This window comes from Cibotium barometz, chromosome 2 (genome assembly GCF_041138505.1).
Source record: "Cibotium barometz isolate CiBa-2024 chromosome 2, ASM4113850v1, whole genome shotgun sequence".
Taxonomy (NCBI): Eukaryota; Viridiplantae; Streptophyta; class Polypodiopsida; order Cyatheales; family Cibotiaceae; genus Cibotium; species Cibotium barometz.
This window is the reverse complement of record NC_141047.1, coordinates 36,170,702-36,194,086: the sequence shown is the minus strand read 5'-3', so window position 1 is coordinate 36,194,086 and position 23,385 is coordinate 36,170,702. Positions and strand designations below refer to the sequence as shown.

The following is a 23,385-nucleotide window of genomic DNA, read 5'->3' as shown; positions in this document are numbered from 1 at the left end:
CATATTCTCTACAATCTGATTCATACGCTCTGTTTGCCCATCAGACTGCGGATGATCATAGCAATTCATACTCAAAGTAATTTTCTCGTTGTAAACCATTTGGAATAAAGTAGGAAAACATGGCATTATAACAGCAGGAACCACGGATTCATCGGTGCCCTGACGTACCCATATCTACACATGGAATTATCGATGTCCCGAGTTATCCATAATATCAACATAGAGAGTCATCGTCTCGATGAGTCACATATGTTCATCCGTAAACCATCAGGTGGACTGTATAAATCACCTAAAGTACGGAACTAGAGAAAGAAATGCCAACAAAGGAAAAATCCAAATTTCCTTAATCCGAACACAACAAGATAAACTCGTTGAACTCTAAAGAAAGAGATTTCAACAAGTGAAAATGTCGACGAGATTACACTCATCAATACATATAGGCTATAGATAAAAGAAGTTTATCTAGAGAATGCCCACACAACAACTTTAAATGAATTCAGAAAATGAGATTATCTTTGAATGTTGAGGTCAACATGCTAAGTGATGTAAGCAAAGCAACAATCTCTTGATCCCAAATTATCCCATAAGATAATATATGTGAGGGATCACTAGCGTCCCATACCACCATGATACCACCCATACATACCTTACCAATTTGAAATTCCCTAGTATGCCGTCTAGGAAATATGAATAAAATCCTGTATAAAAGGAATAAGATGGCCTTATCCCAGACTTTCACATACTAAAACCTGTCTCTATATACCTGAGACTACATCAAGGAATAACTCTTTCCAAGTATATTATTAGAAAAGAAATTGAATTATTGGCGCCTTTCTAATGATAACTACCCAATAAACTCAATAAAGTTAGGGTAAAAAAATAACAATTCTCCTAGATATATAAGCAACTAGGTATCTAAGTTGGAATATGTACAAAAGTACAAGCAATATACTCCAAAATTAAGTGCAAAAAACGAAGGCAAATGCTACCTTCAAAGCACATGATATTATCCAAAAGTATATTTAAAAAAATAAGCTTTAAATAAAGCTTTTTAAATATAACCTTAATGGTTAAAAAAAACGAATAAGGGGGGTGACGATTTTTCACCCAGTGCTGCACAAGTTTAAAAAAAAAATTGGCACAAAATCGAAAACATACCCGCGGAAAACCCACAAAATGCATTAAAAATACATTTTAACCATAAAAATGCTCAAACAATTTCTAAAAAATTAGAAAAAATTTCCTAAAAATTCTAGAAATTTAGGGAATCCATTCTATCGAAAACATCCACAGTAAAATGTGTGGTATTTTAGTAAAAAATTCCATTAATGCTTATTTTAAACCATAAAAAATAGGAAAAAATAGCATTAAACTCACGAAATTCCCCCGCAATGTCGATTCGTCCATTGAATAGTAGTAACACGCGTGCCAATCGCCATATCGATGATCCACGTGAAAATCATTAACACAAATCAATAAAATAATATTTTTTATTTAGTAAATATTAAAATTTACTTCAAAAAATACCAAAATTACAATAAGAAAGAAAAATCAACAACAATTAACTAGAGATTGCTCTGATACCACTGTTAAAACCCTAAGATCTCTCTAGATAATTGTTATGCATAAACATGCATAAATCAGACAAAATTTTCCTAAGATTTCTAAACATTTAATGCTCATAACGCAATTACCATTCATTAATAAAAGACCACGTTATGCAATACAATACCTACTAGAAAATGCAATGAACTAACAATATTAAACAAAACTCAACTTTAATCTAGTATTGAAATATGAGAATCTTAACAAAATTTGTTGGAAAGCGAGATTACAAACTTCATACACATTCCCTCCATTAAGAGAGAAAGAGAGGGAGAGGGGGGAGAGAGAGAGGGAGGGGAGGAGAGAAAGATATTGCAAAATCGAACCCTCTACAATGAGGTTGCTTCCAATGAGGTTACAGAAGCCCCAAAATACTATAGGACATGAAATGAGAAAATTTGGCATGTGCAATTCCATGCATTCAATGGTCTAAATTAGGGTAGGTTCTCCTATGAGACAAGACAACATATTCTCATTTTGGATCAAGCTAAGAACATGCAAATATATGAAGTACAAGTGCTTGCATGTAAGATAAGGCTTCTTCTTGGATTCTCTATCTGCAACAACAAGGGGATGGTCACCGAGTGAGCTTGGTGGAGGGAGCTTTGGAGGGAGCTTTTCTTGGCTGCCTTCTCTCTCTACTTGAACAATCTTTCTCTAACTATTGCCACCACCACCACCGCCTAGCCCACACCACCCTCTCTCTCCTTCTCCCACCCTCTTCCCTCCCCCTCTCTCTCTTTCCTCCCTTTCCCTCTCTCACTCTCTCTAGCAGAGAGAGGTGTGAGTGGAAGATATCCATATCTATATCCTCCTCTCTATCTTTCCCTCTCTACCCTTCTCTCAGTCTTTCAGTCCATATCTATATCCTCCTCTCTATCTTTCCCTCTCTACCCTTCTCTCAGTCTTTCAGTCCCTTTCTTTGCTCAAGCTCTTTATCCTCGCTCTCTCTCTTGTCCCTTCTCTTTGCTCTCGCTCCCTATCTTGCTTTCTGTCTCACTCACTCTTTCTGTCCTTTTGTTTGCTCACTCTCTCTATATTTCTTTCTCATTTCTCAACAAAGCTTACTTAACTCATGTTTTGTGTACAGATCCTCGAGTCTACAAATGCTTCACTACCTTATTCATCCACACAAAGTGCACGGCCTATCTTCAAAGGACCCCCAACACATGCCATCATCTTTGTAGGATGATGTCCTACCACACCATGTTGAGTAGAGTTATACATCATTTGTTATTACAGGTTATAAAAGACACACCTTTACAATCATTTCACATTTGGTCACAATTGATTATTACACCTATTAACAGCGAGGCTTCCATAACGGTAGAGGAACTAGCACTTTGATGTTCGTTGGGAGCACTGAGGACTATTGTCGTGGTATGACAAGACACTCCTACAAAGCATAAATTTTGTAAGTGCATGCACCACACAAATACTTTACATTATCATTACCAATGAGTAAAATCATACCTAGTGAATTCATTTGGATTGGAGTTAGGTCACCCAAGATAGATGGATGAATTGGTTCCAATGGTGCATTTGGCGTTTCACCTCTTGCCAAGCTTATCTGAATCCATAACTTAATCTATGTTAGTATGAAAACAATGTAACAATAATACCAATGAACCACAAGTAAAAGAGTGCCTTGCTTGCCTGTGTTACTGTATGACCAACTTCTTCAACTTTTGGGATTGCGACATGTGCTATCATCAGAATTGCTTTTGTCATATTCTGATGGAGAGGTATCAGAGTCTTCCTCTTCTTGTAATGCCTTTTCTTTTCCATTTTCCTTCATTGCATCCTTTTTTGGTACTTTTCCCCCTTCATAATTATCATCCTCTTCATCATCTTCATCATCCCCTTCATCTTTCATAAGACCTTTATCTTTGCCTTGAACATGTGATTTGTCACGTAGAGTTCTAGGCTTCAAAATCGAATTCACCATTCAAAAATATATAAGAAACAATATTTAAATTAAAGCGAAATATCTAATTTTATAGTTCATACCATGGTTGATTGGTTTGCTTTAAAAGCCCGAGTAAAAATCTCCTTCTCGCTCTTGGGAAATTTGCCACTTAGAAAGTCAAGGAACAATGGGCATCTCTTGTATATCTTTGCATCCCAAAGGTCTCGAAGTTACTGTTGTGTATAAACAGTGCTTTCATGTCTTAGATTGCACCATTCTTTTAAGATTGTAGGCACATCTGCAATAGATCTCTCCGCACGGCACTTACAAATCCATCTACGCATTATTACATCTGTTCAGTTTACAAATATAAGAGTACAACCAAGTAGTAAGTACGCTTTATGGAATGTTACGCACCTAGACACGCTTGGTAGCCTTGACGAAAATAGGGTTCAAAGCTACCACACCTTGTTTCTTTAGGGATTCCACCATTTCCTCGAAATACATTCTCTTAAGATTGGCGAGGTCATCCAAGAATATATATGAAAAAATTACCTTGTACTTTTTTTATATTTATGTAATGACGGTTACACCCTGCGCTCCAATCTCATGCCATATGACTTCTCTTTGAAGCCAATCCCTAAATAAACTTGCATTTGCTGCATTGCCATTGAAATTGTTATTAAAAAAAATAGAGCACTTTGTAAATATTAAGAAGATAGAAAAAGTAATTATTACATACTTTTAGGGATTTGTGAATCCTTCAACCTCTGCAAATCGCCATCAATTAAAATATCCAAAATCTGTGCTTTGTGGTCATTTGGCACAATGAGCTAGCTGCCAAGTTATAAAGCCTATCCTCTGTCAAACAATCCAATTTCTCGTCCCAATTAACTTGCACTAGTCGTTTGGAACACAACACCATAATTAAACCACAACATTAAAACCATACAATATTGTTGCCTACAAAATACACAGAGGAAATAGTGTAGGACTTCTTACTCAAAGAAACCTTCCCCTTGTGCAAGGTTTGCAATCACCGCCAGCTACCTTGTAGCATGCCTCCACTTTCTTTCACCTTATAGAATACCCTTCTCCATCTCTCTTCAAACTCTTGTGTAGACAAACTATCTACTAGGGGGTCAATATCTCGGGTGGTTGTGACGTACTCATCCTATTATTCACAAATTGCAACATTAGTGGATGATATGCAAATGTTTATCATATATTACAAGTGTCTAAAGATTGAAGGTTTACCTGGAATACTATTTGAGAAATTTTCGAAAGCTCGCAGTTATACCAGGATGGGCGGCCCTTTTTTTCTATGTCGAGACATGCTTGTCCATCCATGCCTTATTCATCTCTCTAGTGTGCTTTATAATTGTTTCTTTGTTTGCCAACCCAAGTGCCCTAATGAGACACACTTTGCCCATAAGGAAAGAAGAAACATAGTTCACTTCATTCATCTCATGGCAACAAAATTTAAGGTTATGATGAAAGATTGAAACACAGTGTGTCGAATATTCCTAATTCAAAGAGTCTTAAAACATATATTCTCTTATGTCGAATATTCCGAATTCAAAGAGTCTTAAAACATATATTCTCTTACCTGTTTAAGCGAGTGATCACTATGTGAGAACCTCCCCCTCACCATCCTCATTGAATTCAATAAGGATAGCATCAACACAAGCCAGGAAAACTTGCACTCTTTAAAGATAACAATTTCAATGCAATTCATTAAATACAGCATCACTCAATTCGTAACTTCATACAATTGATGTGACATTCTTGAATGCTACAGTTAGATAGTGCAAATCTAATTAGTCTCAAAACTATTAAATTATAAAACAAAAGACCGCATTCAAAAAAGTAGGCAGTTTAAGGAGACACATTTATTAATCTCCTCCATCCATGCCACAACTCAATGATTTCTGTCCCACACATAAATCTTATTGCTCATGAATTCCCACTCTGTGCCTTTGATCATATTCTTGAACTCCTCGTTTTTCAATCACTAGATGTCATCCCATGCAATAACAACATCTTGAGTCACTTCTCTAACAAGATAATGGGATGAGGAGATGGAAAAAATGAACTTGCATCTATCGGTAACATAGCCATTCGTCTAAAATTCCCTTGCTATCTTCTTATACCTAAACTGCACTCTTCGTATAGAGGGGTTAGGCACAAGTCTGCACAAGGGAATAGGTGGCAAAGGAGTGGATTTCACCACCTGCAATGCACGCGCACGCGCGCGCGCACACACACACACACACGTTATGCTTGGTAATCCAAAAGATGCCTTATGTAAGATTTGATAAAAAGTGGTTAACAATTACCTTCACTCTGTTAAGACTGTCTTGTAGGAGTTCTAATCGCTAAGCGAGTTATAGGAGTCACCATGAAACCCTCTTCATTCTCGCCTTCTTTTTCAATTTCCTCATCCACCTCTCCTACTTCCTTAGTTTCTTTAATGGTTTTTGAAGAAGCACCTTTCTTCGAGATTTAACAACTCAACTTGGATTCCTTTGAGGAGGACTCCAATCATCATCTTCCTCTTGCACTTTCTTCCTCTTCTTGGTACTTGTCACTTCTTGGCTTTGTTGCTTGGCAGGTGTGCTCTTTACACGTTTTGCATGCTTTGGATGTGGGGTTTCCTTTGATGTGTTTGTAACAATCTAAACACATCGACATATACAAGACAGATTGCTCTCAAAAAAATCACTAAAAAAGAGCATAATTGGAAAGGTGGAGAGGATAAAATAAGACTTACACACTTCTCCCACTTCACCATCTTGTATCAACATGCCAACATGACCATGCGACAAAAAGAGATCATAATTGGAAAGGTGGAGAGGATTCTATGGCTGGCCATACAATGATTTATCCTTTGGTTTGATTTAACTTGTTGAGATCACCATATTCAAGGGAAAAAGAAAGAGGAACTTCTCCCACTTCATCTTCTATCAACACGCCAACATGACCACCATGAGGCAAAGCAATTCCATGGACAGTATCCACGGTGGGGTCTACATACAAAATAGTCCCAGTAGCTACCTTGGTATCACTAAACATCAAGGATACTTGTGTCCCTCTTTGGAATTGGAGAGATGCCATGAGGAGTAACATGAGAAGAAGGAGAGTGAACAAGAAGAAAGAGTCCTAAAAGATATAAGAAAGCAAAAGATAAAAATAGAATAAAAAAGCAATAGATATAAATAGAGGTAATATAAATAGAGCGATAGATATAAATAGAGAAAAAATATTAAATTAAAAAAATTAGAGTTTTGAAAGAAGAGAATGAAGGAACAAACAAAGAAGAGAAGAAACAATGAAGAAAAAAGAGGAGAGGAAAAGGTATAGAGAGAGAGGAAAAAAGAGAGTGAAAAGAGAGAGAGAGAGAGAGAGAGAGAGAGAGAGGTATAGAGAGAGAGAGAGAGGAAAAAAGAGAGTGAAGAGAGAGAGAGAGAGAGAGAGAGAGAGAGAGAGAGAGAGAGAGCTATCTTGAGAGCTATCGTTTCAGGATTTAGGAAAGTAGAGAATCTCTGAGAGAGACAAGATAAGGGTGTGTGAGAGTTTTTTTTAAAGAAAAGGAAGGAGTGTTTTCTATCAGGAGGAAAGAGAGAAGAAGAAGGCATTTTGCTTTTGAGGAGGGGGGGGGAGGGGGGAAGGCGTTTTGCTTTTAAAGAGAGGGAAAGGAAAAAAAAAGGGGTGTTTTGTTTTGGGGAGGGGAAGAAAGTTGCTGCGTTGGGGGAGAGAGAGCGCGTTTTGTTTTGGGGGGGGGGAGAGAGAGAGCGCGTTTTGTTTTGGGAGGGGGAGAGAGAGCGCGTTTTATTTTGGGGGTGGGCTTGCCCACTAAGGGCGATGGGCCCACTATGGGCGACGTCACCCTTAGTGGGCAAACCTTTAGTGGGGCTTTCCCACTAAGGGTGACCGGCGGTCACCTTAGTGGGTAAGCTTGCCCACTAAGGGCGACCGTTACCCTTAGTGGGCAATCCCAAAATAAAACAAAATGTGCCCCCCTCAATGCGGCAGCTTTCTTTCCCTCCAAAACAAAACACGCCTTTCTTTTCCTCTCCCCCTCCTTAAAAGCAAAACGTGGCTACTAACTCTCTTAACCTAAATAAAATTTTTGGCTAAACCTAAAGGAGAGACCTTTATGATGATGATGATGACAATGACCACAATAATGATAGTCATGTTTAAATGTTGCATTTTGAATCTTTTCAAATTTTCCCATGCATTGTTGGGAAATACAAGGATGTACTCTTTATTTGAAATGAAAATGGATGGAATCATAAAATAAATGATAAAAAGGTTAAAACTTAAATTGGTATCATGACAGAGATATAAAAGTTATGCAATCATTATATAGTAGTTAGTTATGGAGAATAATCATTATATAGAAGTTAGTTATGGAATAATCATTAAATGAGAGGTAGTTATGCATGCATTTATTGTATAGTATAATTATTAAAAATGAATTTTAGATTTTGTGTATTAATGACATTATTTAGATTTTGTGTATTAATGACATTATTTATAATAATTATTTTTATAAAATGAGTATAATTTTTAAATTTTTTTCTAATATGTATAAAATTCGTGTTTAGACTTTGAATTTGTTATTAGTTTGTTGTATGTTTGTGAGATGGTTTTTGAGAGTTTGTGTGTTTCTGAGAGCTTTTATTTCCATGGAGAGCACTTCTTTTCACATTCTTGTGGGAGGTTTGGAGAGTGATCCTATTATTAGAATTGTACAGGGTCGTTACGAACCCCCTATCACACCACATCGAGTCGCTGCCCAAGAAGTATCATAGGCAAGGAAATGAGGTAGTTGCTAATCACCCAGGTTTTGAGGTGGATGGTGATGTCTTCATATAGAACCTAAACCTAGAGAGGAAACCCACCCAAAATGACACTGTCGAAATAAAGGATGAGAGAAATTATTGAGCTTAATCTGGGTGGAAGAAAAAGGAGATATGGGAAAAACTGTGAAAAATTTGGCAAAATTTGTGGACAAGAGGAGGGTGAATTAGATGAGAGGAAAGAAGCTAGATATATCCCACATGCAAGATTTGAAAAGGGGGGGTGAAGGTTTTAAGGAAAAGTGATTCACTCCCTTTAGTATCAGAGATGAGAGTGGAAAATAGAGTGGACTTATGCTTACATTCTCTTCTCTAATTCCTTAATTTCACTTATTGGGCCTTAGGGTCTGTGAGTGGCCCGTCGCGCACAAAGCGCCTACAATCAGTTGACATGCTTACATTCTCTTCTCTAATTGCTTAATTTCACTTAGGGTCTGTGAGTGGCCCGTCGCGCACAAAGCGCCTACAATTAGTTGACATGCTTCCCGATGTGTGTTGGGGTCTTGTGGTCTGTGAGTGGCCTGCCACACGGAGCGCCTAGTTTTGCAATCAATTTTTGGTACACTTCTTCCCGATGTGTATTAGCTTCTACAGGTTTCTATACTCCAAGCAACTTTTTGTAGGCCTAGCTTTGGTAGTACCACTGTTGTGTAAGGAGGCCTATTAAGATGGTACTTTCGCAATCGGTTGGCACACTTCCCGATGCCTAGTACCACTATTTTAAGGAGTTCTATCAAGATGTAACTTTCGTAATTGGTTGGCATGCTTCCTCATGTGTGTTGGCTGTGCCTGTAGGTTTGTGTACTCCAAGAAGCTTTTTGCATGCCTAACTCTGGTACCATTGTTGTGTAAGGAGGTCTATCAAGATGGTGACAACCTTTTACAAGCTAATGATTTCCATCACCATCATTCTCTTTCTTTGCAAGATTAAACACATAGACTAATGGAACATAGCATAAAATATTGTATAGCTTTCATCAATAACAAATAGAGAGTAAGAAGCTTTTTACATGCCTAACTTGGGTACAAATAGAGAGTAAGAAGCTTTTTACATGCCTCGGGGCCTCCACCTTCCAAAAAAGTTTGTATCACGTGCGTTCAAAGGCATATTTTAAAACCCCTCTGTAGCCTGATTTCCCCTATTTTATGCATACCTCCTATTACTTTTGCAATATATTATTATAACCCTCCTGTACTTTTAAAATTTCCAGCTCATAGAAATTTTTCCCCCCTCTAGTAAATTTAAATTTAAAGATATCACGCCCCTTACAATTATTGAAAAAGGTGATCACAAGAATAATCGATAAGCCTTTGTCAACTTGCATATACTACTACATCTAGAAGGATGCCGTCATGTTGTACACATTCTCACCTTGACCTTATCTTGGAATTTGTGCATTCCAAGAGAAAACAAGGGAGATCCTTAAGAACATGTCCTTTCTAAATGCCTTGAAAGAAGGCCAACATGCAGACTTAGTGAGATTATCAAGGTCTTCCTAGAAAGTAGGAATGCAAGTTTATTGAAACAAAGAATTGAATACTGATGTCGGGAGTGGATAGTTGACGGGAGAGTAGGAGACGAGAGTCAACAATGTGTGGGTGTGAAGAATGGATAATGGGCACACCACAACCCATGAGTTTTATTCATGTGTTAGAGTCAGGGTGGAACCGGTTCAACGAACCGGTTTCACATTGTATACAAACTACAAATGTTACATAGGGCCTTTACACCCCAACAACCTCCCACTTAAAGGCAATATGCCCGTAGGAGAGAGAGAAAAAAAAGCAAGTATACAATGATATACAAGACCAACACAAATCTGTAAATGGCCTCATCCAACACCCATGAGTGATCTGCAGTGTGTAAACCGCTCAGCATGTAAACTCTTCGTCAGAAGATCTGCAGGATTATCATTCGTGTGAATCTTGACAAGCTGAAGCAACTTGTTATCAATCACCTCACGGATAAAGTGGTACTTCACATCAATATGCTTTGTCTTTGCATGGAAAACAGGATTTCGTGCCAGCTGGATGGCACTCTAACTGTCACAATGCAAGAACAGAACATCACCAGGGAATCCCAAATCTGCCACAAGCCGAGCAAGCCATAAGGCCTCCTTGCAAGCCTCAGCAGCTGCAACATACTCTGCCTCAGTAGTAGACAAGGCAATGCATCCTTGTACACGAGATATCCATGAAATTGCACCACCTGTAAAAGTGAAAACATAACCGGTAGTAGACTTCCGGTTATCTGGATGACCTGCATAGTCTGAATCTGTGTACCCATGAACAAAAACTAACCGCTGCCACATTGCCCATGCATTGGGCATATCTCGTATCCCAGGAAGAAGAGAATCCACAACTGATAGCATGAGTGTGGAACGCGTAAGCTCATCACCGTTGAGCCACTGCTCATCACTAATGGCGGAGGGCTTGACACCCTTTTCCCTTACAGGGAGATGCTGACTCTTTTGCAACAAAACATTGTACACCTGGGTCCTCCAGATGTCATAGTTCTTAGCACCCTCAAGCTTCCGGATGTGGAGCAAAGATGAGCTCTCTCCTGATGAAGCCATATCAGCAAATAGAACCAAGAAATAAAGTGTATGACTCCCTGCAAGCACTTAGAAGTGCTCAGCAAAGTATCTCCAAAGTGCGGAAACACTCCCAGATAAATAACACTTGCCTGCTCAATGTCTGTCAAGCATCCAAAGATGCTCCCACTGGCACAAAAGCTGTATGTACGAGCTCAAAAGCTCAACCAATGAGTAAGAAGCAATGTCGAACTCTTTTCCAATCCCCGATGGTCAATACCTCAAAGCATGTACCCAAGACATAACCCGAATAGCATAGGCATAAGCATACATGAGTAAAATAGCTTCAGCCCACTGTATGTCAGCAGATTCACTGCTCAAAACTGAGTATTCTCAGTCCTAAATCAGGGCCAAAATGATGGCAAACCATTAACATAGCATCTCCATACATGTAGACATCATACGGGCATCAATATGCATCAACAAGTGATCAATCCCGGTAAGCATAGACTTCAAGAGATAAGTTTTTGGCCTGTTTGTAGAGACTGTTTACACAGTCCCAAACCTGAAGCAAAAAGCTTCAATGTTCAATGCCAAGTCTCGGGGTTGTTGGCAAGTGTTTAACCAAGCCAAATGGAGCCATGAAGGTTGCTTCTGAATGCTAGGAAGGAGGGTGGGCTGTAAAACAAATTTGTCATAGCCTGTAAGGCTGGCGCAATCTGCGCTGCTGCTCCTTGATGACCTGCAGCCCACGTGGCACAAGGGAGGGTGAAGGGGGGCTCAATAGGGAGCCAATGAAGCCACAAGTCAAGCCTTAGTGCCCCTTAAGAGGCCCAAGTGGAGATATGAAGCAATGAAGCTTCAATGGTGGCTGCCCCTTCTTTTCTCAGACCTACAGACTGAAAAACTGAAGTAAAACCCTATGGGGGATGAAGCAATACCTTTGTGTGAATGCCGTGAGGGTGCCCAAAGGGGCCGGGAAGGTGCTCGGGAAGCCGGGGAGTGACGAGAGCTCGAAGGAGTCGGATATGGCTACAGGGAAGGAGACCCAATGCGAGTAGGCAGTCGATGGGAAGCTAAGCAATTTGACTACAGATTTATCATCATCATCATACTCCACAGTCCACAGTGCATTCGACTTTGAACCATCCTTGCTCTGTGACACCGTGCACTCATCATCATCTGCACAAATGTATTTTCGATGGCGGCTTCTCAATCGTACTGTGTTAGATTTCTTAAAGAAGTTCATCCTGCAAAGAACCCAACATCCAAGGCTGTCATTGAGCAATACAAAATGACTTATGAAAGTTTATTATATGCATCTATGTGCATCACCCATGATGCCTTTACAAATGTTTTACACATCATCACTGTATATGCATTAAAATGGTGACTGCCCAGCACCCACTGGGTGACTGCCCAGCACCCAGTGGTGAGGTTGTTGAGGCTCCCAGGGCGCAGAGCCCAAAAATCAACTCTTCTAACCTACCACTATGGTGCACTCTATGTCTATATGTAAGTACACATGTATATATGTCTGCATATATGTAAGTATAATGCATCCATGAATGAGTGGATGTATGTGTGCATACTGCATGCATGAATGGATGTAGCATGTGTACGTAGACCAACCAGTCCACGTCCCAACCCACCACACCGACACCAAGCAGCCCAACCCCAATGCCACCTGAACCCACAACCCACCAATTCCACCCAAACCTTCATCAATAACAGCGTCTTTCATCCATCATGGTAGCTGACCCCAACTATGACTTTGTAGCCCAGTAAATCAGCGATGAGTACACCACACTTGGCTAGACCAGCAGATCTCCAAGTACACCAAATTTTCCATGCATGTTGCCCACAGTAGTTCCAAGCACACATCATTTTCCAGCAGCCCCTGACCCGCAATCTCATCATGAAATTTCTTGCCCTGTCAGCTTCTCCCAAAAAAACTATGAGAAAACCACAAAGCTCAATTTCTCATCACATCCAAATAAACTGAACTGGAGTGACTACATGCATTGGGAACACAAAAAAAAAATTGGTTTCATCTGGAGAGATGCCCTCACATTACATCCATTGGAAACAACCCAGAGCTTCCGCAACCAGCCCTTGCTTTGCATATCCTCCTATGAGTGCATTCAGGAAAATGTGTTTGAAAAGATGTCTTGGGTTTGCATCAATGCTCTGAAAAGAGCTTGTCTAAGAGCATCAATCCATTGACTACAATAAAATGAACGAGAGCATAAACATCGTCGAAAGAGCTTGTCTCTCAACAACAAAGCTAGTGTGGAATTTCACAGCAGACATACAATCAAGATGACACATTTTACGTATGGTTGACATCCAAATTGTGAAGCAAACAACACCAACAACTCTCATGCCTGTCAAAATAAAATTGGGCAACAGCTGCAACACAAATAAAAACATATGCATGCACATAAGAACTGGTCTAACAAGGAATCAATAAAAGACATGCACATGCTTTTTAGTAACCTATTCTTGGATTAAACACCTACTCATCATACACGCATATCATTGAACTTCATATAATGTCGTTGACTAGAGCTGCTCAAATGTATATTATACTCAAGCTACCCACATTATAGAAGGGATATACATGACATTTAACAAAAATCTACAATATGTATAAGTGTGTGATTCTTTCTTTAGCCGTTATTGTAGGTCCCATTGCCTGCTGCCAAAATGGATTGCCTTAGGAATGAATTGGATCTGCAAAACAATCTGATAGCAATCAAAAGAGAAATTTTGTATACGTGAGCTAAAGATGTTCCTCTATTCTTTTGAATTAAAGCAATAACTAAGACTTACTTTCTCTCACAAAAACTGTCCTTGAATATACGCTTAGACATGTCATCATACATAGTCATGCATACCACGGCTACAAAAAGCATGAGTCTACATAAGTCAGAGTCGCTAAGTCTTTCAGCCCGCACCCAAAAAACTTCAGCCCCACCAAAATTCAGCCCATGTCAAATCAGCTTCTTGCCTCCCTATGTGTTTGATGACCTGTTGCCTACAATCAAAATGAAAATGAGGAAAATGATGCAAAAATCTGATATAACATGGCTTAAAAATACAATTAAATGCTTCAACACTTACGTGAATCACATGAAAAACTAACCTGAAGTATTTACAAAATCATTAAAAAGCTTGTAGTCATTTTGATGTAGTTCATATTTATCAGTTGTTGTATTGTATGTTAAATGTGCCAATGCAATAACTGACTCTATATCGACCATGTTCAAGTCTGTCAAGTCATAAGTAAATGTTCGACGCCCTTTCACCTTTTGATACCAACCAAGCTGAATCTCTACCCCTTGAGGCCGGTCCGTCAAGTCAAAACCTCGCTTATAATCCACATACCTGCCACCTACCTTCTTTCTCATCTTTTGAACTCTTCCAAGGTACCAAGTGCTATGAAGTGTGTCCATCTTCTTCAGATTTGTAGCTTTTCCAATTCTCTTTGACCTTTTTTATCCCTCTCCATGTGTCACATCATGGAAATAAATTGCACAATCAGACCCTATTCCAAAAAAATTGCCATTACTAGATGACGCTTCTTTTTCCTTGTGGCTGAAATACACTCCTTGCTTCACCCTAGTCAACCTATCCTTTGACAATGTAGAGTTTCCATTGAGTTGGCTTACCAAAGTAGATTTGAAGATGAATTTGCCATCAACCTCTACCACCGGTGAGATACTCTTCTTCTCAGCTTCATTGCTTGCCTCATCAAGAAGCCCATCGATCTCATGTCGAATCTCACTCAAAGATATGACCTCGTCATCTTCATTGCTCTCGTCGCCAATGGGGCTATCATCACCACATGGCTCCGCAAAGTCATCATGCTCATCTGCCCCGCCCATTTCAGTATCTAGCTTTGACCACATTGATTCTGTATCTAACCAAGGCTCTTTCCACCATTTAAGACCCTCACTTGTGCAAGGTTTGAGGCCCAATGTCTCACATAAAGTTTGTGCCTGCTTCAATCCCTCTTTTAATGCATCTATCATCTTTGTATCAGAGGAAACACTTTCGTAGTTCCCAAGATCTGCTTCCAAAAAACCTTCATGCTTGTTCAAGTCCTTCCAAATGTGTTCTTGTTTCTTATGGGCCCTTGAAAAAGTCACCCCATTTGAGCTATACTCATGCATGGCAACCTGATTCAAACTACCAACACAATGCAAAAGATCTCCAAAATCAAACGCTCTTTCCTGCCCAACCATACCGCCAATCTTGCTGAAATAGATCTCCGCTGCATCAGATCCTGTGAGATGTAGAGGACATTTGAAATTTGGATAGAACTCCCGAAACATCTTTATAAGTAGAACAACAAAATGGCAAGAAAGTTGAATGTCTATGTATGCCTCTTTGCTAATGAAGTTTTCCTTTAGTTTGTATGTAGGATGGTGATGTAGCCATAATCTCCACAGCTTGAAGAAGAAGACCACTTTAGCTGCAAGCACCACACACTGTCCCAAGTCTAAATATGGTGATAAGAATATGTCTATGTAGTCAGCAACAACTTGCAAATATGCCTCGGCCCCTTGCATGCTCCTCTCTTTCTTTCGCATTTCCCTCATACATTTTTGCACTTGTCTAGAGACAATCCTTTGGGCTGGCCCCCAGTTTTGACGATCATTTCGTTGTATGTCCCCATCTCGCAACCTGTGCTGATCAACAGAGAAAGTGTTGTAGACCATAGCAACGTGATTGAGTGTAATCCACACACGCCCAACTGCAAGCTGTCGGGTAGGACTGTCAAGAGGACTCACAAGCTTCTTTCCACAATGGACAAAATCTTGATCATGTAAACCATACACATCTCCTCTCACAAATCTTCCTTTCAACTTCCATCCAGGCCAATCAATGAAAAATTGCCTATCTCTCTTTCCTAGGTAGTCTTCAACCATGAGCTTTCGACGTCTACTGTCACCATCTGATGCATGCCCAATTATTGGACCTATCACGTCTTTGAACTTTGCATTCCACATCCGCTCCACAAGCATCCATTGGGTTCTGATGAAATCACTATCAAAGCGTGTGCAATGCACAACTAGAGCCAATCTTGGAAGACTCTCATGAAGAGGGTTGACAATGAGGAGCCTTGCATAGTGTCCCACCACGTGGTTTTGGAAGGCATCTACTATTGTCTCATATCCTTGTGCTCCATCTCCAACGATGATGGCATCATTTGAAGAGCATTGATGATCCTCTCCTTCTCTTCCACAAAACCCAATCAAAGCATCATCTTTTGCATTCCATCTACATAAAGAGAAAGATTTGCTTTCATATTTTTATTTCAGCCCGCTTCATGCACAAAGAACTTTATATTTACAATCAAAGAAAGGAAGAGATATTGAAAAAAGCTTACCTAATGCGCCGCTTGATAGTTGTCTCATCTTCAACAATGATAATTGGCACTCGTGATATTATTCCATGTTTTCTCTTTGCTTCAACATATATCTTCCCGATTGCATCAAAGATATATTCATGCTCCCCTGACTGAAAGTAAGTTGATTTTCTTCGGTGTCTCCTAGTGGTTGACATGGATGGCCCTCCAAGGTTTGCACTCAAAAACTCATGTAAGCGTGGCCCACCCCATAGCTTCACGACTTCAAAAATGGTCTTTGTTGATTCTGTGAATCTTTGACCCTTTTCGGATCTTAATGCATTCTTTGCAATGTCTTGAAGAAAGTCCCATAAAGCTGATTTGCCTCCAAATTTACCTTGCCTGCAAGCCTCAATGATGTTATTGCAAAATCGCCTCACATCCTTTCTATTAATGCTTTCATAGTTGGCCTCTTTCAAGGATCTGATTCTCACGGAAAGCACCATAATCTTTGCCTTCAGCCACCATAAATTTCTACCTGCTTCTCGTAATTTCTTCTTGGTCCCAACTGAGACACTTTTCAGCTCTTCAATTCCAAGGTAATCTAGCCGCATTCCTTTGCCCGTTTGCCTTTCTCCTCTCTTCTCAATGGAAATACTCTCCCGATACACCCTCATGCGAAAATCACCACATGATGGAATTGTCTTGCAATGCTTGCATGTAAAACTTTGAAAAGGCATTCCAATGCTTGAGATACGAAGGCAATGTATATGCCTAAAGCATCCATCTACCATGTACTCCATATCTCCATCATGCAAAGATGCTTTTGTATATGGCTCACAAAACCACTCTCGTCCCATCTTTAGATCTTGTAGGAGAGGTTTTATATCAACCTCACGACGACCACTAACATGAATTGTATGCTGCCATAATCCCCAACACAAGATAGTAAGATTGGATGAAGGCAAGCATGATGTACCTGTGGGGATAGAAGGCACTTTTGAACGCTCTTTTGTTGATGTGAGAAAAGCACCCAAGGTTTGTTGGCGTGGATCTTTGTCAAAATGATTTTTAGGTCGCCCACAAGATCCAGTCAAGAGTGAAGAAGACTGATGTGGTGTGGTCTTGCTCCATGCAATGGTGTGAGACTTTCCATTAATATGTTCCATTAGAATTGTTGGCAAATCTGAACCACGAGGACATAAGTGCAGCCACTTCCCATCATACTTACACACCACTCTGACAGTGCTTCTATCTTTGTAATCATGCAAGGTGGCTTCAACCAACTGAAAATCAGCCCCTACATGAAGAAACAAGATCTTGAGAGAAGAAAAGAAAAGAAAAATCAGCTGAAAATTAACACTAAAAAGAACAAGCAAAAATCCTTTAAAAAAAACCAATACAAGGGGCTGAAATTAGTGTCTTGCATGAGCTTAACAAAGGTGTTACATAAAGAAGATAATAGTTTGGTTGCAAAGAATTAAGAAATAAGTTGATGCTTACCTTCATGAGTGTTATTGAAATTATTCATCTCCTCGATAGCCGCCAAAATTGCCACCGCATCATCACAATCATCTTCTTTGTCCTTTGTACTACTTCCTTGAGTGTCTATTGCATCGATCTTTAGCCCTCGATTGGAAAGGTACCGTTTTGTATGGGATTGTCCTTGAAGAATGTGAAATCTTAAGAAGTTTGATAAGCATGAGTATGCGGTCTGCTTGCCTCCAGTCATTCCCGATCCATAAAAGCTTTTACATTCATCACACCAAATTCGAATCAAAGGCTTGTCATTGACATCTTCGGTTGTAAGCTGAAAATTGTCATCTCTAGGTGGATTTCTGTTCCTCAAATTCTTACGAGTCTTGTCACACTGGACCTCCCAAAGGTCAAGAGTTTCTTTTGGTAGTAAAGAACTCTTGAGCATGTTGACCTTGCTACCATGAACATTCTCACCCTCTTCCCTTGCATTCATGTCACTAGTTTCTAAGGCAACATTTAAGCTTCTACAAATGCGCTTTGCGGGCCCGCCACCATCAGCCATGCTTAAACACCTCTTTATGCCAACACTTTTGTTGCTCTCCACTTGCCAACGCTCTTCTTGTGTGGCATTCAATGTGCACACTCCATCATCATCTTCATCTTCAATAACAAACTCAAAAGATTCACTTACAATGCCATCTTGCACAATCTCTTTGCGTATGGCACTATAGGTATAATCTCCCATCACTCTAACATAACCCAACAACTTCTTTTCACTATCCCCATGGTCAAACACCTTAATGCGAGCCTTGGATGCCATGAATGATCGATCCTACATTCAAAAGAACCATAAAAGAGAAAATATCAAACATTATGAGGGATGCCAATAAATAGTTTAATGGGCATAAAATATCTACAAGGTCTCTATTTATTGAAAAAATATGAAAGAAAAATTAAAAGAAATTTCTTCTCTCTTGCAATAGGACCACACTCATTTTCTTTGATTTCAACCATAAAGCTTGAGAGAGCTTGCAAAAAATAAGGCAAATCTACTTTACTTGAGAGCTACATAAAATTCTATTGGAAAAAAATGCATGAGCATTACTACTAGATTGAATTCTTAGTATTCTAAAACACTATAGAAATCCTTCTCTATAAATTTATATAATCCTTCTTAGTTTATATGAAAGAAAAAATCATGAACTCTAAAGCACACTCACCTTCTCTTTGAGTTGTAAAATTTGTAGATAATAAACTTCTTCTTTGCTTGTAGCCGTAAATATTGCAAATAAGAAGCAATAATTAGAGAATATTTGCCCTGCACAACAAGAGAACTAGCTATTTAGGAAGAAACTTTTCACTGCATATAAAAATTAGTTTTAAAAGAAAACGTTAATACACTTTAATTACACCTGCTTTATGTGATAAGATCAAAGACGTTAACCCACCATTGCTAACACCCATGCAGTTAACTATCTTAATAATCCTTAAGCTTGAAAAGCTGAATGGTTGGGTTAAAGCTTACGTGATTAGCAAAAGCCGATTCCGCAACCCAACACCCAGGCGACCCATAAGCAACATGCCAAGGATCGAACCCACATCGAAAAGCAGGCCTGCAACTAGCAATACCTCCTGTACACCTGATTTTGAAGCTAAAACTGAGTCTAGCGGGAGCCAGGAGCCAGGAGCCTTTTCTGGCCGTGATGGCCGATGGGCAGATGGGGAGCTAGACTAATGGTGACAGGAGCCAAATTTTGCTGCCGATGGGGACAATAGGCGATCAAAGCTTTGCGCGACACATCAGCGTACCTTAGAAAAGCTTCCGCTTAATCAACACCAATAACCTGCCATTAGAAAACCTAAACTAAGAGGATCTTTATTAACCTTGGCCAATAATGTAAAAACCTAAACTAAGGAGCTTTATTAAGCTTAGTTAGCCAGCTTTATTAAGCTGCACAAAGATAGAGAAAGGGGGAAGCGGCGTCCAAAAGGAAGGAGGGAGTAGTAAAGAGAGAGCATCATTACGTGAGATATTTCTTTATTGCTTCTCTCTTTTACAGCAACTAATTTAAAACACTTCACTTCAAATTTAAAAAACGTTAAATAGAGTGTGGAGCAAAAAAAGAACTTTAAAGTGTGGGGCCAAAAAACACTACTAGATTTGAACCCTCTACCTAGACCCCAACAAAATTATATCATACCACTAGAATAGTACCCTACTTCTGAAGTTTTGTGAATAAAAACACTCCTTATTTTATTTTTTCCAGGCACAATTGTAATACCCCTCCTTTCTTTTTAAAACTGTAAGTGAGATTTATATTAAAACCCATCCTTTTGAATTCACGTGCTACACCTACAGGTCTATCAAGGTGGAGGCCCCGGGAACTTGGGTAACACTGTTGTGTAAGGAGGTCTATCAAGATGGTGACAACCTTTTACAAGCTAATGATTGCCATCACCATCATTCTCTTTCTTTACAAGATTAAACACATAGACTAAGCATGGAACATAGCATAAAATACTATATAGCTTTCATCAATAACAAATACATAGTAAAAGAGAGAGAGAGAGATGCACGGCGCCACAATGGGTTGAATCTCCCTCACTTGTTTGATGGGGCTCTCCTAAAACAAGTGTATTTTTATATATTCAAGAATAGCTTACATGAGCTATGAACGTACACTCCACTTTGGGCCTTAACTGTTGTCATATATATATAGGCAGTGATGTGTGTGAACACACTTAGGACCGCCGGGGCACTTTTTCCCTCTTTAGGAGGTTTTTTTCCCTGGCTTGTATATACGCCCATCCTTCTAGGGCTAACTTATCTTTTGTACATTGACACAATCTAACACTTTGTGTTGTGTGCATTCTTGCTTCTTCTTATTCAAGCTTTGTGTGCTTTCCTGCAACCCTAATTCCAACAATTGGTATCAGAGTAGGCATCGGCTCCCAGGGCTACACTGCCAGCGCCCTCTGACTCACGTTCTCTGATTGAGGTGAGCTTTCATGAGCGCTTGCAGGTCCCTATACTCTGCAAATCAGCCCATAGGGCTGTGCATTGTCAGAAATCGCATTTGAGGTCGTTTCGGGCTCCGTTTTTGCATTTCAAGTTCTGCACAGGTGTTTTCGTCATTTTGTGCAGAAATTTTGACAGTGCAGTTTTCTACAAAACAGGCATACGTATTCTATTGTGGACTGTGCTACATAGCACGAGTTGTTTTCTGTTCAGTCTTTGCTTCATTACAGGCAGCTTTTGCATCAGTTTCAGTCAGTGGCCATGGCTGATAACAGCAATGATGTATTTCGCATGTTGTCTGCTGATGACAAACTGGATGGAGACAGCAACTACCCACTTTGGACATACATGATGCAGCATGTTTTGGTTGCAAAAGGAGTGTGGAACATTGTGCAGGGTATGGATGTACGTCCAGGTTCTGTGGATGTAGGATCTGTTGAGGATGTTGCAGGTTCTAGCAGCTCTACTGTTGCTGCTGTTTTACCCACTGCTGAACAAGCGTTGGGATGGTAAAGATGCGCAGGCTCATGCCTTGATTGCACTTTCTGTCAAACGTAACATCACCCCACATATTCGTTCAGCTAAAATAGCAAAACAGGCTTGGGATATTCTAGCTGGTTTGTATGCAGGTCGTAACGAGGCAAAAATTTCTTACCTGCGTAAAGAGCTAGAATTGAAGATTGTGCAGGAAGATGATGACATGAATGTTGCTGAGATTAAAGATCTCAAAGAACAGTTGATTTCTGCAGGTGAGATTATTCCTGATCATTCTCTTGTGCAGACTGTTCTTAATGCTTTACCTGAGACATATCAGACTTTTGCTTCCACGTGGAGACTTCTTGCTGAGGACAGACCTGATGCTGTCAAGTATGATACTTTAGTCAACAAGCTCTTGCAAGAAGCGCAATCCAGGCAAAACAGGGCCAGGCAGCGTGCAGTTGATCAAGCATTTATTGCTGCCCAACAGTAGAGAAGAAGTGGTAAGGCAGCCCCTTCCACTGTTTCTTCTCCTATTAGTAGGTCTGTAACTTCTTCTCCTTCCACAAGTAGCAACAATAAGTCTGAGAAGGCTCTTGATAAAGGCAAGAAAAAGATCAGGTGCAACTATTGTAAGGCAAATGATCATGTCATTAAGAATTGCCCTAAGCTAAAGGCTAAAGAGGCAAAGAAGAAAGAGTCAAATGCAGCCACAATAGCGGATGCTTCTACAAATGCAGATTCTGCAAATGTTGTGCAGGATACAGAATGGGCATTTAGCGTGTATTGCCAGTATGACCCATCTGTACATGATGCATGTTTGGCAGTTTCTGTTGACTCTAATGTATGGTATTTTGACAGTGGTGCTACAAAGCACATTACCTCGCATCGTGATATGTTCACTTCTCTTGAGGCTGTCTCTAATGGGAATACTGTCACATGTGCCAATAATGCTTCTTACCCAGTGAGAAGGGCATTGGTAAAATTATGCTTACTGCTGCAAATGGTAGCACTTTCACACTTTCAGATGCTTTGTATGTGCCAGGGATAAAGAAGAATCTATTGTCTGTCTCTGCACTTGCTAGACTTGGACTTGTAGTCAAATTTATGGATGACAGATGTACTGTTCATGATTTGACTTCTGGTGATACGATTATTGCATCTGGCACCTTGTTTCGTGGGCTGTATAGGCTCAATTCTTATGACAAGTGTGTGGAAGATTCAGCAAATGCAGTTTCTGATATGAAAAGGCAGTTTCAGATGCAAAACTATGGCATGCTCGTTTTGGTCATCTGAACTTTGCTAGTTTGCTGCGTTTGCAGAAATTTGATATGGTTGCTTCATTGCCCCCTCTTGAGGCACCATTGAAACATGTTTGTGAAGGCTGTATTTTGGGCAAAATGCAGCGTTCTACGTTTCCAAAGGATGGTTCTGTGCTAGCCACTCGCAAATTGCAACTTGTACATAGTGATGTATGTGGGCCTATGCAAACTCCGTCATTTGGTAAACACTTGTACTTCGTGACTTTCATTGATGATTACTCAAGGTATGCATGGGTATATCCACTGAAGGCAAAGTCCGAAGTGTTTTTGTGCTTCAAACAGTTTTTTCTTATGGTTGAAAATGTATCCAATTGTACTGTGGGCACCCTCCGTTCTGATCGAGGGGGGGAGTACTTGTCTAAAGAGTTTGATGCATTTCTGGCTAGTCGTGGGATAAAACACTAATGTACAGTGCCGTATACCCCTCAGCAAAATGGTGTTGCTGAGAGGAAAAACAGGTCACTTATGGAGATGGCACAATGTATGGTCAAGAGCCAAGCTTTGCCACATGCGTTTTGGCTTGAGGCTGTCATGTGTGCTGCATATGTACTCAATAGGTGTCCCACTAAGGCTTTGCAGTCTATTACTCCATATGAAGCTTGGCATGGTAGGAAGTCTTCTATTGGTCACTTGCGTGTCTTTGGTTGCTTGGCCTATGCTTTAGTGCCTGTGCAACAACGCAGAAAATTGGATGATAAGGCTGTCAAATGCATTTTTGTTGGTTACAGTGCTGAGAGCAAGGGTTACAGATTGTATCATCCGCAGTCAAAGCGTATCTTGATTAGTCGAGATGTTGTTTTTGTGGAAGATGCTGTG

At 39.9% G+C, this 23,385-nt stretch overlaps 1 protein-coding gene and 1 pseudogene across 1 annotated transcript; both read right to left on the bottom strand.

Annotated features, from left to right (window-relative positions):
* Positions 1 to 11,406: 11,406 nt before the first annotated feature.
* Positions 11,407 to 15,888, bottom strand: LOC147641001 (uncharacterized; annotated as a pseudogene).
* Positions 15,889 to 18,000: 2,112 nt separating this feature from the next.
* Positions 18,001 to 19,060, bottom strand: LOC147641000 (uncharacterized). The gene is made up of 3 exons (XM_086811450.1): positions 18,972 to 19,060; positions 18,130 to 18,583; positions 18,001 to 18,020 (listed from the first exon to the last, which is right to left on the bottom strand). The coding sequence occupies exons 2-3, from the start codon at positions 18,569 to 18,571 to the stop codon at positions 18,001 to 18,003; spliced, it is 462 nt and encodes a 153-aa protein (XP_086667576.1). The 5' UTR covers positions 18,572 to 18,583; positions 18,972 to 19,060.
* Positions 19,061 to 23,385: the final 4,325 nt, after the last annotated feature.